The sequence below is a fragment of the Symphalangus syndactylus genome, chromosome 4 (assembly GCF_028878055.3).
Source record: "Symphalangus syndactylus isolate Jambi chromosome 4, NHGRI_mSymSyn1-v2.1_pri, whole genome shotgun sequence".
Lineage (NCBI taxonomy): Eukaryota > Metazoa > Chordata > Mammalia > Primates > Hylobatidae > Symphalangus > Symphalangus syndactylus.
The window spans coordinates 132708564-132723463 of record NC_072426.2 but is presented as its reverse complement, the minus strand read 5'-3'; the positions used below and the strand labels follow the sequence as shown (position 1 = coordinate 132723463).

General features: G+C 35.1%; 1 protein-coding gene across 15 annotated transcripts in view; it reads right to left on the bottom strand.

Moving 5' to 3' along the window:
• Positions 1-14900, bottom strand: part of RAPGEF2 (Rap guanine nucleotide exchange factor 2) — a 256394-nt gene that overhangs the window by 29904 nt on the left and 211590 nt on the right. For all 15 annotated transcript variants that reach the window (XM_055276266.1, XM_055276268.1, XM_055276262.2 and 12 more), the window contains 3 exons: positions 13244-13421; positions 6548-6684; positions 5408-5566 (listed from right to left, as the gene is read on the bottom strand). In XM_055276266.1, coding sequence (XP_055132241.1) covers positions 5408-5566; positions 6548-6684; positions 13244-13421 — 474 coding nt within the window. The remainder of the gene's footprint in view (positions 1-5407; positions 5567-6547; positions 6685-13243; positions 13422-14900) is intronic.

Here is a 14900-nt window from a genome sequence, read left to right as displayed (position 1 = left end):
GCTAAAATATGATGCAACCACCTGAAATCATGATTTCATAGGGCATTTAGAGCTCTGATAATACATTATTCTTTTTATATTGCTCATATTAATTTTTTAAAAAAGATACTATACTAAATATTACGATAATCATAATGACAACACCATCATCATCACCACCATCACCATCACCATCACACTATGGCAGCCTTGTGGAACTTTTTCAATTCATCCTCCTAATCAAACCATGAGGAAGGTGCTATTATCCCCATTGTACAGATGGGTAAACAGCACTATGTCTCATAACTATATGCTGGCCATTTTAAAATAAATTACACATGCACATCAAAATCTTGGAGGGAAATAAACTGTTAATATTATTTCTGAGCAATGCAAATTATGAGCAACTTTCATTTTAGTATCTTTCTATATTTTTCATGCTTTCTGCATAATCAATAGATTTAAGTAGAAGCAGCAGTTCATAAGAGGAACAGCATATTGCCGTATCATGTTTCTCCCAGAGTTGGCTAATCTCACTAGTTTTTCTATTAAGCGTTTTGAAGCAAAAAGTTAAAAATCAAAAGATATACGCTTTTTTTGTACTAGTAATTATGCATACTTCAATTATGTTAAAAATATCTTTAGAGCTCTGATATTACATTTTTTAAAATATTGCTCATAGTATCACACTAATTTTATAAATAAACTGTTAACATTATTTCTGAGCAATTTCCTTAACACTTTCCACAGGTGTGTAATGTTTCAAAATACATGATCCTTAGTTTCTTATCTAAAAAATATTTTATTTCTTTGTACACAGCAGCAAAATTATTCCCAAATACGTATAAGAGATTTAGAATGGTTTTATTTCCAAATAATTCTAGGTGTTCTTTCTTGTGCTCAGTTTTAGAGAACAGCATTAAATACTCATTTTCTCACTTATCTTCTAAAAAAGAAATACATCCCTGAATTCAACTGAATAACTAGATATAAGGGAAAAAAGCTTTATGAAGAGAAATGTACTAAAATTAATCTTGACTACAGACTTTTTTTTAATTAGAATACATTTGATTTGAAATTCTTAGTGTCTAGACAGACATTTTGGCATTTATTCTGTAGCAGGCTGAAATACCACCCAAAAAGGAAAAAAAAAAATCCCAAACTGAATTTCTAATATGGTCATATAGAACTGGTACCTAAAAAGAAACACATTTTACTTGAAAATATTTATCTTTTTTAAATAAGCAACTTATTTTTGCTATAACAAATTTATAGATCTAATATTAAATCCACAGGTAACATTTAATTTTAACTAATATGATTAAGTCAATTGAAAATCTTTGAGTTTTTTTTTTTGTTTGTTTGTTTGTTTTTTGAGAGAATCCCACTCTATCCCCCAGGCTGGAGTGCAATGGCATGATCTCGGCTCACTGCAACCTCCGGCTCCTGGGTTCAAGTGATTCTCCTGCCTCAGCCTCCTGAGTAGCTGGGACTACGGGCGCACACCACCACGCCCAGATAATTTTTTTGTATTTTTAATGCAGACGGGATTTCACCAGGCTGGTCTCGAACTCCTGACCTCATGATCCACCCGCCTCGGCCTCCCAAAGTGCTGGGATTACAGGCATGAGCCACCGCACCTGTTCAGAAAATCTCTGAATTGCTTTACTGAGGTTTTAGGTTTCTGTAAATCTCATGGGTTTCAGATTGCTGTAAGCCCATGAAAGTACTATATGATCTCAGTACCCTGGTATGAAATAAAAATTCAAGTAAGAATTCACTTATAAAAGTCAATGGCAGTTTATATCATAGGATTATTTTCCTTTGGGCATGACATTATAATTTGTATTTAAGTAAAACATTACAGATGATGAACGAAATAAAATTAAACTTCAATCCACATATAGTGTAATCAATTTTCAGTTTATCCACAGCAAACCGTATTCTCATCCAAAACTGTTTCTTACATTCTAAGCGCTATTAGCGCCTATGATTCCAGGAAGAGGTGAGTCTAACATAGATTTGCTTTAACAGGTTAGATCTATTTAAACTGGCACTTTGCAGTCTGTGAGGGAAATTCATACCTAATTGTTCACATAGGTATCCAAGTGTTCATTCCCCACTTGAAGGGTGGAGGGCAGGGCTAAGCAATGCCTGGGTGTCACTGGCAGGCCTAAGACACAGGCACTGGAGAACAAAATAAGGCAAAAGAATAAAGGGAGTAAGAGGGTAAAAGGAAATGAAGAAAGGGAAACAGGAGAAGGGAAAAAGAAAAGAAGGAGGTATATGCGGGTAATGGAAAACCATTACCAATTGCCTGGTACCATAGGGTGTGTATATCAAGCTCTGAACTTTGTCCTTTCACACCAGACAGGGAGTAAGAATAGACACTGAAGTGGGAGAACTGGAAGAGAAAATAAAGAAGGGAACCAGAGCAAAACAAGAGCTTGACCATATCATGGGATCCAAACAAATAAATCTTAAATTTAATCCGTTCATCATTGTGTTCTTAGGCTTAACATGAGCTCGACCATCTTACTACAGAAACCAATATTCATTTTGGAAATCCCTGAAATATAACTTTGCAAAGCCTATGCAAAGTTGTTTTTTTCTTGGTAAAGATAGCATCATTTTTGTTCATTTCACTCAATAACTTGTTTCCCTACAATATGGTCAGTAAAATGATAGAAACTCATGGAGGCTATTTTATACACGAATAAAAATATGGTTCTCACTGTTTCCTTTACTTCTCCCAACAAGGAGATGAGCTAACATTTGTATTTTCTGACAGATATATGACATTTTAACAGAAATACCTTAAAATGGTATCCTAAGCAAGTACTTACATTAAAATGCCAAAATTCATTCTCCATCCCTGTTTAAGGAATTCCTTAGGGATAAAATGCTAGGCCTGAGCAGATGAGTCAATGGAAGTACAAGAACGAAATCCCTGATTTAACATATTCCTTTTACAGTGGTGTGCAGTGTAGCAGAAAGGAAGATAGGGACTTTCTTTAGCAGGTACCTCACCCTTGACCCTCTTCATAATTAACTTCATACTAGGAGCTATAGGAGTCTATATATCTTAATCAGAGTTTTCTTTTGAATTGGACTCTTCCCTGTTGACTATCTGGGTTTCCCACTAATCCCTCACTTTGTAAATAAATTAGATTCTCTTCCCTAACATAACCCCTACTTCCTCTTCCTTTTCCAGAACTCCCAGACAAATAATGTTACCTGGTGCGTTTGACATGACTTAAGCACTCTGTAATATTCAGTCATATAACATTTCAATCAATTATCCTGAAACATTTCTATGCCACGTATCATTTTAGTCTCATTAATTACAAAATTTCTAACAAAAGGGTTTGGCTAATTAAGGGGTATTAATGCAATGGCTGAATTCTCAAAATCAAAACAAAACAAAACAAAAAAACAAACTTTTACTTGCTCGTTAAGGACACATACTCTAACTCAAACACTATTGTAATTCCACTATGTAGAAGGGTTCAGGGAAGAACTGAGAAAATCGGAGACAGGAAAAGCCTTTAACAATTTGCTAGCTTGTTTTGACTCAGTTTAGTTTAGTTTTTTTTTTTTTTAAGAGTACAAATACAGAGCTGAAACAGCATATATAATTCCCTTTAAATGCCCATTCCCGCTAAATAAAGACTTCAATATTTACCATTTGTTTTCCTCTATTATACCACATTAACTGAGAATTAACCATTTTGTTTTCCTCTCTTATACCATTTTTTCCCTCTATTATACAAAATAATTGGGAAGTAAATATATTTAGAATGTGTTTCTGGCATTACATATTTAAAATACTGAATTCATAGCCTTATTTTTTTTTCCTCTATGGTGCTCATGGATGGAATTAGCTGGTGGAATTATTTAGATTCTATAGATAATTTTATGTGTAGTCATGGTCATTTTTCTTTTTAGTAAGTAAAATGCTTAAAATGAATATTTAAATGAGTGATACCATTTTACACTGACCGGACACTATAAAAATTCAATTATGTTATTTTAAAATAAACCATATTCAGATGTTTTTCAAACTGCAGACTAATAAATACAAATGACATTTAATTAGTCTAAGTCACATCATTTGGTTGTTTACATTTAATTTTGTTTCAGAGACAAATTCTTTCAGAACACGTCATAAATTATAAACACCTAACAATACCAAAAGCATCTTAAATGTATTTCTCTGTAATATAGTGGTTGCCAGTTAAATCAATCTAGTTTCACATTTGGCCTTAGTATTTTCTCTAGTCAATTATTAAATGCTTTTAAATAATGAATATTAATAAAATATCAATACTGATACTATTTCTCTTTTGCTATCAAGTATTTTTTATTGGCTATTATTTAACTAGCAAGTCATTCTACTGATTCACACTATGATTAATTTCCATGACTCTTCTAAAATCAATTTCTTACATGTATTTAAATAAAAACACTGCATAACTATACCATATCACTTTTATTAATGTATTTACTTATAACGTGCATTTTACTTCCATATTTTGATGAGATTATTAATTACTGATGGCAATTTAAAAATACCATAGTTACACAACACTTTTTTTTTTAATCGAACAGATAGTTCTGTGTAGTTCAAGTAAAATGGAGATTAATTTTTATTTTTCTGGGGTGTTATAAGACTAAAAGTAATAGTTCCACATTAAAATTGTATTGTTGCCAGGCATGGTGGCTCATGCTTGTAATCTCAGCACTTTGGGAAGCTGAGGTGTGGGGGGATCACTTGAGGTCAGGAGTTTGAGACCAGCCTGGCCAACACAGCAAGACCCCGTCTCTACTAAAAATACAAAAAGTCCAGGCGTGGTGGCTCACACCTGTAATCCCAGCACTTTGGGAGGCTGAGGCAGGTGGATCACAAGGTCAGGAGTTCGAGACCAGCCTGGCCAATATGGTGAAACCCCATCTCTACTACAAATACAAAAATGAGGTGGGCGTGGTGGTGCATGCCTGTAGTTCCAGCTGCTCGGGAGGCTGAGGCAGGAGAATTGTTTGAACCCAGGAGGTGGAGGTTGCAGTTAGCTGAGATCGTGCCACTCCACTCCAGCCTGGGAGACAGAACGAGACTCTTATCTCAAAAAAAAAAAAAAGCCTCCCATAAAACCCCCAAAATTAGGTGGGTGTGGTGGTGAGTGCCTGTAATCCCAGCTACTTGGGAGGCTGAGGCAGGGGAATCAACCCAGGAGGCGGATGTTGCAGTGAGCTGAGATTGCGCCGCTGCACTCCAGCCTGGGTGACAGAACAATACTCTGTCTCAAAAAAAAAAAAAAAAAAAATTTATTTGTAAGGTATTTATATAGGGAGAAAAATCTCATCACAATGGCATGTAAGTGTTCTTTATTAAGAATAAAATATATATTTTTAAAGTTATATTTTATACCTGGCAGTCATCCACCTTTGTTCTCATCACTCCTTTCATGTATTCTTTGTCCATGGTAGGAGAAACACCAAAACTATTTCCCATACACAGTATTTCTGCTTTTCCATCTGGATAAGTCACCTCCACAGATCCATTGAGAATCACTGACCAGGAGTCCAGCTAATCCAAAAAAATAAAGACAAAGCAGAAAGTAACATCATGATCATACAGCTGTAAGTGCTAGTATGGGCCCTAAAAATGAATTAGCAGATCTTCCATTTTGGAGATAAAACAAGTAACTGAAGTTTACTGTTTAGCAAATTCACAGAATAAGGAATAAAACACAGCCACATATCTACATATTTCCATATGCCTAGCACAGAATGCATATCATAATGCCCTTTTAATTTGACTTTGGATATTCTTCTCTAAAATGACACAAGGAAAAAAATTTCTCTGTCCCCCCAAAGCTCATGTAGACAAAATGATCATCATTGCCTCAATGAGAATATCATTTTGTCTGACAAAAGGCATTAAATTTATGAATATTTAAGATGAAAAAAACTGAAAAGTTAATGTATCAAAAACTTTCTATTTGCATATGAAATTCTGTAAATAATGGGAAATATAATGGAATTGGAATATAGTGACTCATATGGTTTGGCTCTGTGTCCCCACCCAAATCTCATCTTGAGTTATACTCCCATAATTCCCATGTGTTGTGGGAAGGACCCGGTGGCAGATAATTTGAATTATGAGGGTGGTTTCCCCTAAACTGTTCTCGTGGTAGTGAGTAAGTCTCACGAGACCTGATGGTTTTATCAGGGGTTTCTGCTTTTGTGTCTTCCTCATTTTTCCTCTTGCTGCTGCCATGTAAGAAGTGCCTTTCACCTCCTGCCATGATTCTGAGGTCTCCCCAGCTACATGGATCTATAAGTCCAATTAAACCTCTTTTTCTTCCCAGTCTCAGGTATTTCTTTATCAGCAGTGTGAAAATGGACTAATGCAGTGACATAACACGTGTACCATAATTCTTGATTTATTCAAACTTACTGTCATTGGGTACTAAAAAGGAAAAAGTAAGAATTGGGGTTTTGTTCAACTGCTGTATTGAGATATCTTTAAGAAGAAACTTTTTAAGTGGCAGAAATAGTTACTCACCTCTTCACCATCATTTAACACTATGGTCCCCGCTCTTTCCACCACTGCGAACACCATCACAGCACAGAGTTCTCGCCTCACTGACATTGTCATATTGGCAAAAGCAGGCAACTGGTGCATAAATTCCAAGAGTTGTTCTGAAAAGCAAAAGTACAACTTTTATTAAAAACAAGTGTTCAAAAAGAATGCTTTAGGGTCCTTTCTTTTTAAATGCCCTACAATTTTGCTTATTGAAAAATACATCTCAAGTATCTTTAGCACCAGCTGAATTTCTTCCAGGTACACAAAGAATTCTGTCACTGTGGAAATGATGATTCTTACTTGTTGAATTAGAGGCAACAGTTTACATTGTAACTCCAGTTCTAATACCACTAAAGACATTACTAAACTTCAAATGGAAAATTTCTATTGTAAATGAGATATAAGGCTTATTATTACGAGAGTGAAAATGAAAGGTAGCTCTGAGAATTCTCCAACAAGTCAGTTGGTTCATTCCTGTGCCTTTTGGGCAGGTGAATGCCTAAAATAGTCAGCAGAAATAACTATATTTAATTCAAACATTCTAAGGAATATTTTCCATGGATCAAATCCATAAAAAAGATTTAAAAATTAACAACATGATATGATAAATGAAAATGAAAACTGATATACCATTTTTTAGCCCACAAGTTGGCAAAAAAGGAAGTTTCATCGCTCTTCCTTCCTATGGGAATGCTGTGGAGAAACAGCTTACACCTTGGTAGGGTTCTAGCTGTTGATGTCACAGTCTCTTCAAGTACTGGGTTTTCTATTTTTAAAAGTCCTGTGTTTTCTTATCATTCAGTAGCTTTACTAATTACACACTAAATTCTTTCCTTACTCCTCACCATGGCTCTGTGAAGTGCGTTTTCTTTTTCATTTCATAGGGAGGAAACCAAGGCTCAGCATCAGCATCATATAATTAAGAGATGGCAAGACCAGGCGCGGTGGCTCGTGCCTGTAATCCTAACATTTTGGAAGGCCGAGGCAGGAGGATTGCTTGAGGCCAGGAGTTTAAGATCAGCCTGAGCAATGTGGCAAGACCCTATCTCTACAAAATATTTTAAAAATTAGCCATGTGTGGTGGTGTGTGCCTACAGTCCCAGCTACTCAGGAGGCTGAGGTGGGAGGATTGCTTGAGCCCAAGAGTTTGAGGTTATAATGAACTCTGTGATTGTGACAATACACTCCATAATGGGTCAAAGAGTGAGACTCTGTCTCTTAAAAAAAAAAAAAAAAAAAAAAAAAAAGGTGGCAGTGACATGATTCAAGACCATCTGCTTCCAAAGGTCATGCTAGACTTTAAAGGCAGTGGTAAAGAGCACAGGGTGTACATCAGACGTTTAAATGCTTACTAGTTGTATTACTTTGAGCAAGTTGATTAATTTCCCTAAGTCATATTTTTCTCACTTAAAAAGAAAAATACAGTATCTGCTTTACTGGATAGCTGTGAGGATAAAATGCAATAAAGATGATAAAAGTCCGTGGCACAGAGTAAATACTCAATAAATGAGAACTGCTATTATTGTCATTATTATAATAGTCATGACATCATTCAAACTTTTGGCTAAATAAAAATTATACTAGATGTTTCTTGTACATAATCAAACATTCCCTATGTACATTCCTTTTATCTGTTAAGATTTAGTGACAAATTTTATGTTCTTGGATACAGTTTATTAACTGCTAAAACAAAGCACAACAGAAAGATATATTCTGTGAATATATTTTCCCAGATACGACATTTCTGGAAGGACAGACTGAGTGGTTTTCTCTGGCCCAGTTGGGCAATGGCATGTTCTGATTGGACTGTATGTCATCCCTCCTATGTAAGACTTTTCATTACACAGGGGGGCTCTGGCAATAAGGAAAATGATAATGATAGGTGTACCCAAAGATTCTGTCCAATAGGACAGTGTTGCGCAACCTGACTCAGATTATGTGTCAGGAAATCACTTTACTTTTGCTACCAGTATTTTTTAAAAAATAAGTTAAACTATCAAAGCACATCAGTTATAGAAAGAATACGTTCTGTTTCATGAAACTTTTATTTCTGGAATGAGTAGGAGTGTCTGTGCTGTACCATAAAATGTATTTATTCCTGGAGAAGCAGTAAAGCAATTCTGAATACCACTGCAAGAGATGACCCATATCTATCATACATGGGAGGCAGGAATCATTGTTTTACCAATGCATTGACCTTTTGATTTGAATTATAAAGGCAAATGAACAAGTCATGGTCCTCTGAAGCACATCCCAGTTAATTCTGCAGTTTCCAGCCTCTGTTTTCTTTAACCATCATCCCTCGCCCCTTACCATAAACTATGACACTATTACCTATAGACTGTGCATTTTACTTTTTTCCACCCCTTGTAGTTGCTAAATTTCTTTGGACAAGCAAAGATTTGTGGGTTTAAGAAAAATGTGGGCCAGAAATTGTCAGAAATGTTTTGAATTTAGTATCGTTTAGACAATAATAGAAGTCAAATAATTACCACATACATGATCAGAGAATAAAAAGTGGGAAGAAAATACAAAGTACCTTCACAAGTATTTGTTGTAATAATTTTAAAGTGCTTTGTGTAGACATATTGCTTGCTTTTTGGCAGACTCTTAATCTATTAGTGGGTCATGAGTTTAATTTGTGATATATAAGTAGTGGCTAGCATTAAAAAAAAAACCACAGGATAGAAGATATCTGTGTATCATATATTGTAAGAATAAAGGAGACAGAAAGATCAAATAGTAGATGTACATAATTATCCAGGCTCAGCTGAAAAGCCAGAAATACACAAATGCTAAACCAGATGGCATCTAAGATTTCATTTTAAGATTTCAAGGATTCAATAATGGTATCACTGGTTTTTAGATAATTTCTATGCTATATTATACTAGATGATTGGAACAATTTAAAAAAATAAAGAACTATTTTATAACCAATCATATATATATATATATGGCAGCAGTTTCCAACCTTTTTGGCACCAGGGGCAGGTTTCGTGAAAGACAATTTTTCCACTCTCGGTGGGTGCGGGGGGATAGTTTTGGGATGAAACTGTTCTGCCTCAGATCATCAAGCATTAGAGTCTCATAAGGAGTGCACAACTTAGAACCCTTGCATATGCAGTTCACAGTAGGGTTTGCACTCTTATGAAACTAATGCCGCCACTGATCTGACACGAGGTGGAGCTCAGGTGGTAATGCTCCCTCACCTTTTGCTCACCTCCTGCTGTGTGGCCTAGTTCCTAACAGGTCAGGGAGCAGTACCAGTCTGTGGCCCAGGGGTGGAGACTCCTGCTACAGGGGGCTCAAAACTCTGACAATGCCACAAGTATCATACAGACTTAAAAGGGCTTAGGATAGCCAAGAATTCAGAGCCTGGGATGGATACTAGGAAAATCTTCAGGACAAAGGAAAAGAAGCCATAGATGGGAGAAACAGCACAATTTTCTTTTGTATTTCTTAGAACAATCTATAGAATTATACACTTACCTATTAGAATGATACACTATTATGACCTATCTAATGTTTATGGGAAAATATTAAGCTTTGAAAACATTTTATTTACAATGTATCACTAAAAAAAACCACAAATAATTAACTTATAGATACCAGAAGCCAAAGCCAATTCAGAAAATTAGCTTATCCTGGTTTGCTTGATACAATTTTATATAAGAAACGTTTTATTAATTTTTTTTAAAAAACCCGGGGTTTGTTAAAAGAGATCAAAGTAGTCTTCTACTTTACTGTGTCAAACTCTCAAAACAAAAAAAAATTTTTTACAACTATTCAATAATGGAGTACCTACAAAATTATGAGTTCCAGGGTAAAAATTATTATGATAAAGTCCCTTCCTTCAAAGCACTGAAACAAAACTATACTCAAGAAATCTATCAGAACACAAAGGGAATTTTTTCTTCCTGCAGCTCGCAAAAAATGTTCAAATATTAGCAATTTCATTTGATTCACCTTAAACACTCATGCATACCCTCACGTGCATGCACGTGGACATAATCTCTCCCTTTTTTGCAGGGGAAGAGGAAGTTGGGTAGGAAAAGAGGCATCTAGAGAAAACATCAATCATACAGATGTTTGTATTTTATATAAACGGTGTCTATTTTAACTAAATCCTGGAGGATGAGTTGCATTTAACAAGAGCTAAACAGTTCTCACACATATTTTATTTTCAGGGAAATAGAATACAAAATCTTTCGAGGTCTTACATAGAACAAACAACACCCTTTAGGACTTGTTTAATGTTAGTGATTTATTGCTTTAAATAAATATATATTTGATAGCTGCAAGCATGATAATCGTCACTGCTTGCAAGTAAACTGGTATTCAAATAAATGCTACTCCCTGTAGGAATTATATTGACAAGCACTTTTTTTTTAAAGATGGCTTTTTATTTATTTGTAGGAATCACCATGGCTGCTGCTTTCTAGAGATTCTGGGAAAGAGGGCTTCTCAGCTATCAACTGAAAGTCTTAAATTTCCACGAATGACAGACATGTATTTTAATAATCAGCATTTTCTTCCACAACTATTTTAAAATGAACAGATTCAAAAAAGATATATTAGTTTATAAATGGTAACTTCCAAATCAATCTATTCATAGGCAATGTTTCATCTACTTTTTTTTTTTTTTTTAAAAAGCACCTATGAGCAAAGATTCTGAATTGAAATGGTAAACTGAACACACTTCCAATGTACTTCTTTAAAACTACAGGAGATTAAAAAGAAAGAAATTGGCAAGGGCAAGAACGAGAACGTGAAATGCAATTTTGGACACTGGAAATCAGCTGAACATGTGGTATCGGACCCAAGAAAGTGAACAGGGAATTGGAGAGTGAAACCCATTTTTAGAAATTGTAAATCAGATCAACATGTGGTATCAGAAACAGGAAAAGTACAAACCTAAGTCTTCAGGGGGTGAAACAGAACCATTCCACTCAGGCCACTCCCCTGCTTCCATCAGCCCAGCCTCTACTTTACTCTTCTTCACTGCACTCACTGCCTGCAATAGGTTTACTTGTTCACTTGCTGATCACATGTCTCCCCTAATAGACTGCAACAGAACAAGGACATTTGCCCTTGTTCAGCACTGAGTAAGTTGCCAGGACCTAGAAAACTACTTGGTACATAGAAGGTGCTCACCTACATTAGCTGAATGAATAAATAATAATTACCATACAATATTCATCTATAAAGAGTTAGCAATTCCCATAAATTATTTCAATTAAATTTTGAATGTCTAATCTAAGGTTTTGTGTTTTTTTTTGCCTTTAATTTCCTAGAATATGTATATAGCTGAAATGGTGACAGTTTTTCCTCATACATGTTTGTGTCACTCAAACTCACGCAACAAGCCACTCCACACCATCATATATCTAATTCCAACAGATTCAGTTCATTTAATTGCTCTTCAAATATGTATTGGCCCAAGAGTTGGGGGAGTGGTACAACAGATAAGCGAGGCTCAGGCAAGGGTGGCTATGGACCCTGGAACTCTCGTGGAAGGATGACTCTCAACGGAAGTTGCTCTCATTTCCAGTGTTCTAAGAAACAAGCCAGAGTCTGGGAGGCATACTCAAAACCAAAACAATTAGTACACAACCAACTCTTGCTATGATGGAAAGGCGGATATAAAGCTACTTAAATTTTTAATCTCTGGGTACACTTAAAGTCATTGCAGCACAATTCACAATAGCAAAGACATGGAATCAACCTAAATTCCCATCAATGTTAGACTGGATAAAGAAAATGTGGTAAATATACACCATGGAATACAATACAGCCATGCAAAGAACAAGATCATGTCCTTTGCAGGGACATGGATGGAGTTGGTGGCCATTATCCTTAGCAAACTAACAGAGGAACAGAAAACCAAATACTCCATGTTTTTACCTGTAAGTGGGAGCTAAATGATGAGAACACATGAACACACAGAGGGGAACAACACACACTGGGGCCTTTCGGAAGGTTAGAGGGTGGGAGGAGGAGGAAGCTCAGGAAAAATTACCAATGGGTACTAGGCTTAAAACCTGGGTGATGAAATAATCTGTACAATAAACCCCCATGACACAGGTTTTCCTAAGTAACAGACCTGCACTTGTACTCCTGAACATAAAATAAAAATTAAAAAAAAAAAGAACAAAAACAGCAAAAGAAAGAAAGAAAAAAGTTTCAACCATCACACAGCCTATATGCCACTAACCTGCCATTTTGCTGTCTCCTTCCACCCACTTGCGTCTTCATACGAAACCACAGTAGAAGCAAATCATTGTGACAATTTTACCAACTGCCTTTATGTTTACATACAGAAAACATGAGCTTAATAAAAATAGGGCTCATGAGAAAATTAATAGGAGTAATACTGCTTGAAAGGCTCATTTTAACTTTTTTTTCGTCACAAACCAAGCTTAAGAAAGGGTTTATGTGGAAAGGGTTTACTAAGAAGTTTCATTCACATTATTATTTGTAGACTCCTGAAGGTAAGACTGAGTAAACCTGATTTTTTTCCAATTTTTGTCCAACAAATACTACTGTTTATACAAAAGAAATTAATAAATTAATGATTTTTTAAAGCCTACTAGTCTTGGGCTCTTATTTCATCAGACAATTTTGCCACTAAATCTTTTTAATTGCTCGTGGATTCATTTTCCTGTTCAAGCTTACCAATGTCATCATCCGTCCGGTCAATTGGGTCCTTCTCTAGGCAGTCTCTCACAATGTCCCTACTCATCAGAGGATCTGACGCTCTCTCAATGTCTTCTTCATCATCGTCGTCCTCGGAATCCACTGCTGTTTCTGGCAACCCACTCAGGTCCATATCACCAGCCTCGCTTTCTGTGGCCTTAAGACACACACACAAAAATTAAAAACTATATTAAGTAAATAAATCTTTGGGGCCCAAAGAAACAAGAGCAAGCCTCATTCAAAATAATGCTTTTGTTATATTTATTTTTCCATCCAACAACTATGTATGCACCAAAACTACACATAACAATTACTTTAACAAAATATGAGTGATTCCACCTCCTATTAAATTTTTGGTCAGGAATAATGACTTTATCTCAGTAATTTTGATTTCTTATCCTAGCTGTCATATGGCATTTGAAACATAGTAGAATAAAGAAGAAAAAGATAGTATTTGTTTTCACTCCATTCTTCAAAGAGAATGGCTTAGGCTAACAGCTTAAGGGTGACAATTAATTCTGAGCAATTCTTTTTGCAGAATAGGTGTGAATTTATTAATGCCAAGAAGCCTGGACCATTTCACCCCAATTAGACAGTCCTTATGGAAAAATGAGCCACAAATCAAAGGTAACTTGATAAATATGCAAATGAAACATTAACAATTAGTTGGATTATCCCAATGACCACTGTTAAATTACAAATCGAGAAACATTATAGGAGACCATATGCGTAAAGGCAACATACTCTTTCTTCCCATTCATCAACACAGGTAATCACATCACTAAACTTCAAGTTATCAAGATACATGCAAATTTTCTAAGTCACTGGAGTCACACATTTCAAGATGGTCTCTTTTGTTGAACTAGCTCAATCCTAGAACAGTTATCCTTTCTAGGTCAACATGTAGCCTTTTGTGACTATCATCTCAGCAATATGTATGTATATATCATACAGATCTTATTTGACATTATATACCTAGACTTCAATTATCAGTTAAGCATAGTAAAAATGAATTCAATTAAATATTAACTACATCAATCTTGAACACAAGTGTTTTTCTAAATGAAATATTAAAATCTTGAAAACATCTTATACAATTATTAATTTTGTAGAAAACGTGTATTACAAAGTTCATCAACTTTAAATCATAGCCCATATGATTCTCAAAATAATAAATACCTTTTTTAAGAAAAAACAAATACTTTTTAAAAGAAAGATAAAAATATAAAATACTGATTTTGATAATAATAATAAGCTAACACTAAATACTTACGATGTGTCAGGTACTGCTCTAATTGCTATGTATTTATTAATTCATTTAATCCTTAAAACAACCCTATAAAATAAAAGCCATTATTAACTTTTATTATTCTCTTAACTCTTAGGTGAAGAGAAATAATTTTTCCAAGGTCATGCTGCTGATAAACTGTGGAATCAAGACTACAACCCAGGAATTCTGGCTTCAGAGTCTTAATCGCAATCTAATCTGTCTCTTTTTAACTGAATATGAATGTGGCTTATATAAGGATCTATCCTTTTCCTATAATTTAATATTTACAGAATAAATTGTGCTATTTTCTTTTTCTTTCTTTCTTTTTCTTTTTTTGAGACAGTCTTGTTCTGCTGCCCAGGCTGG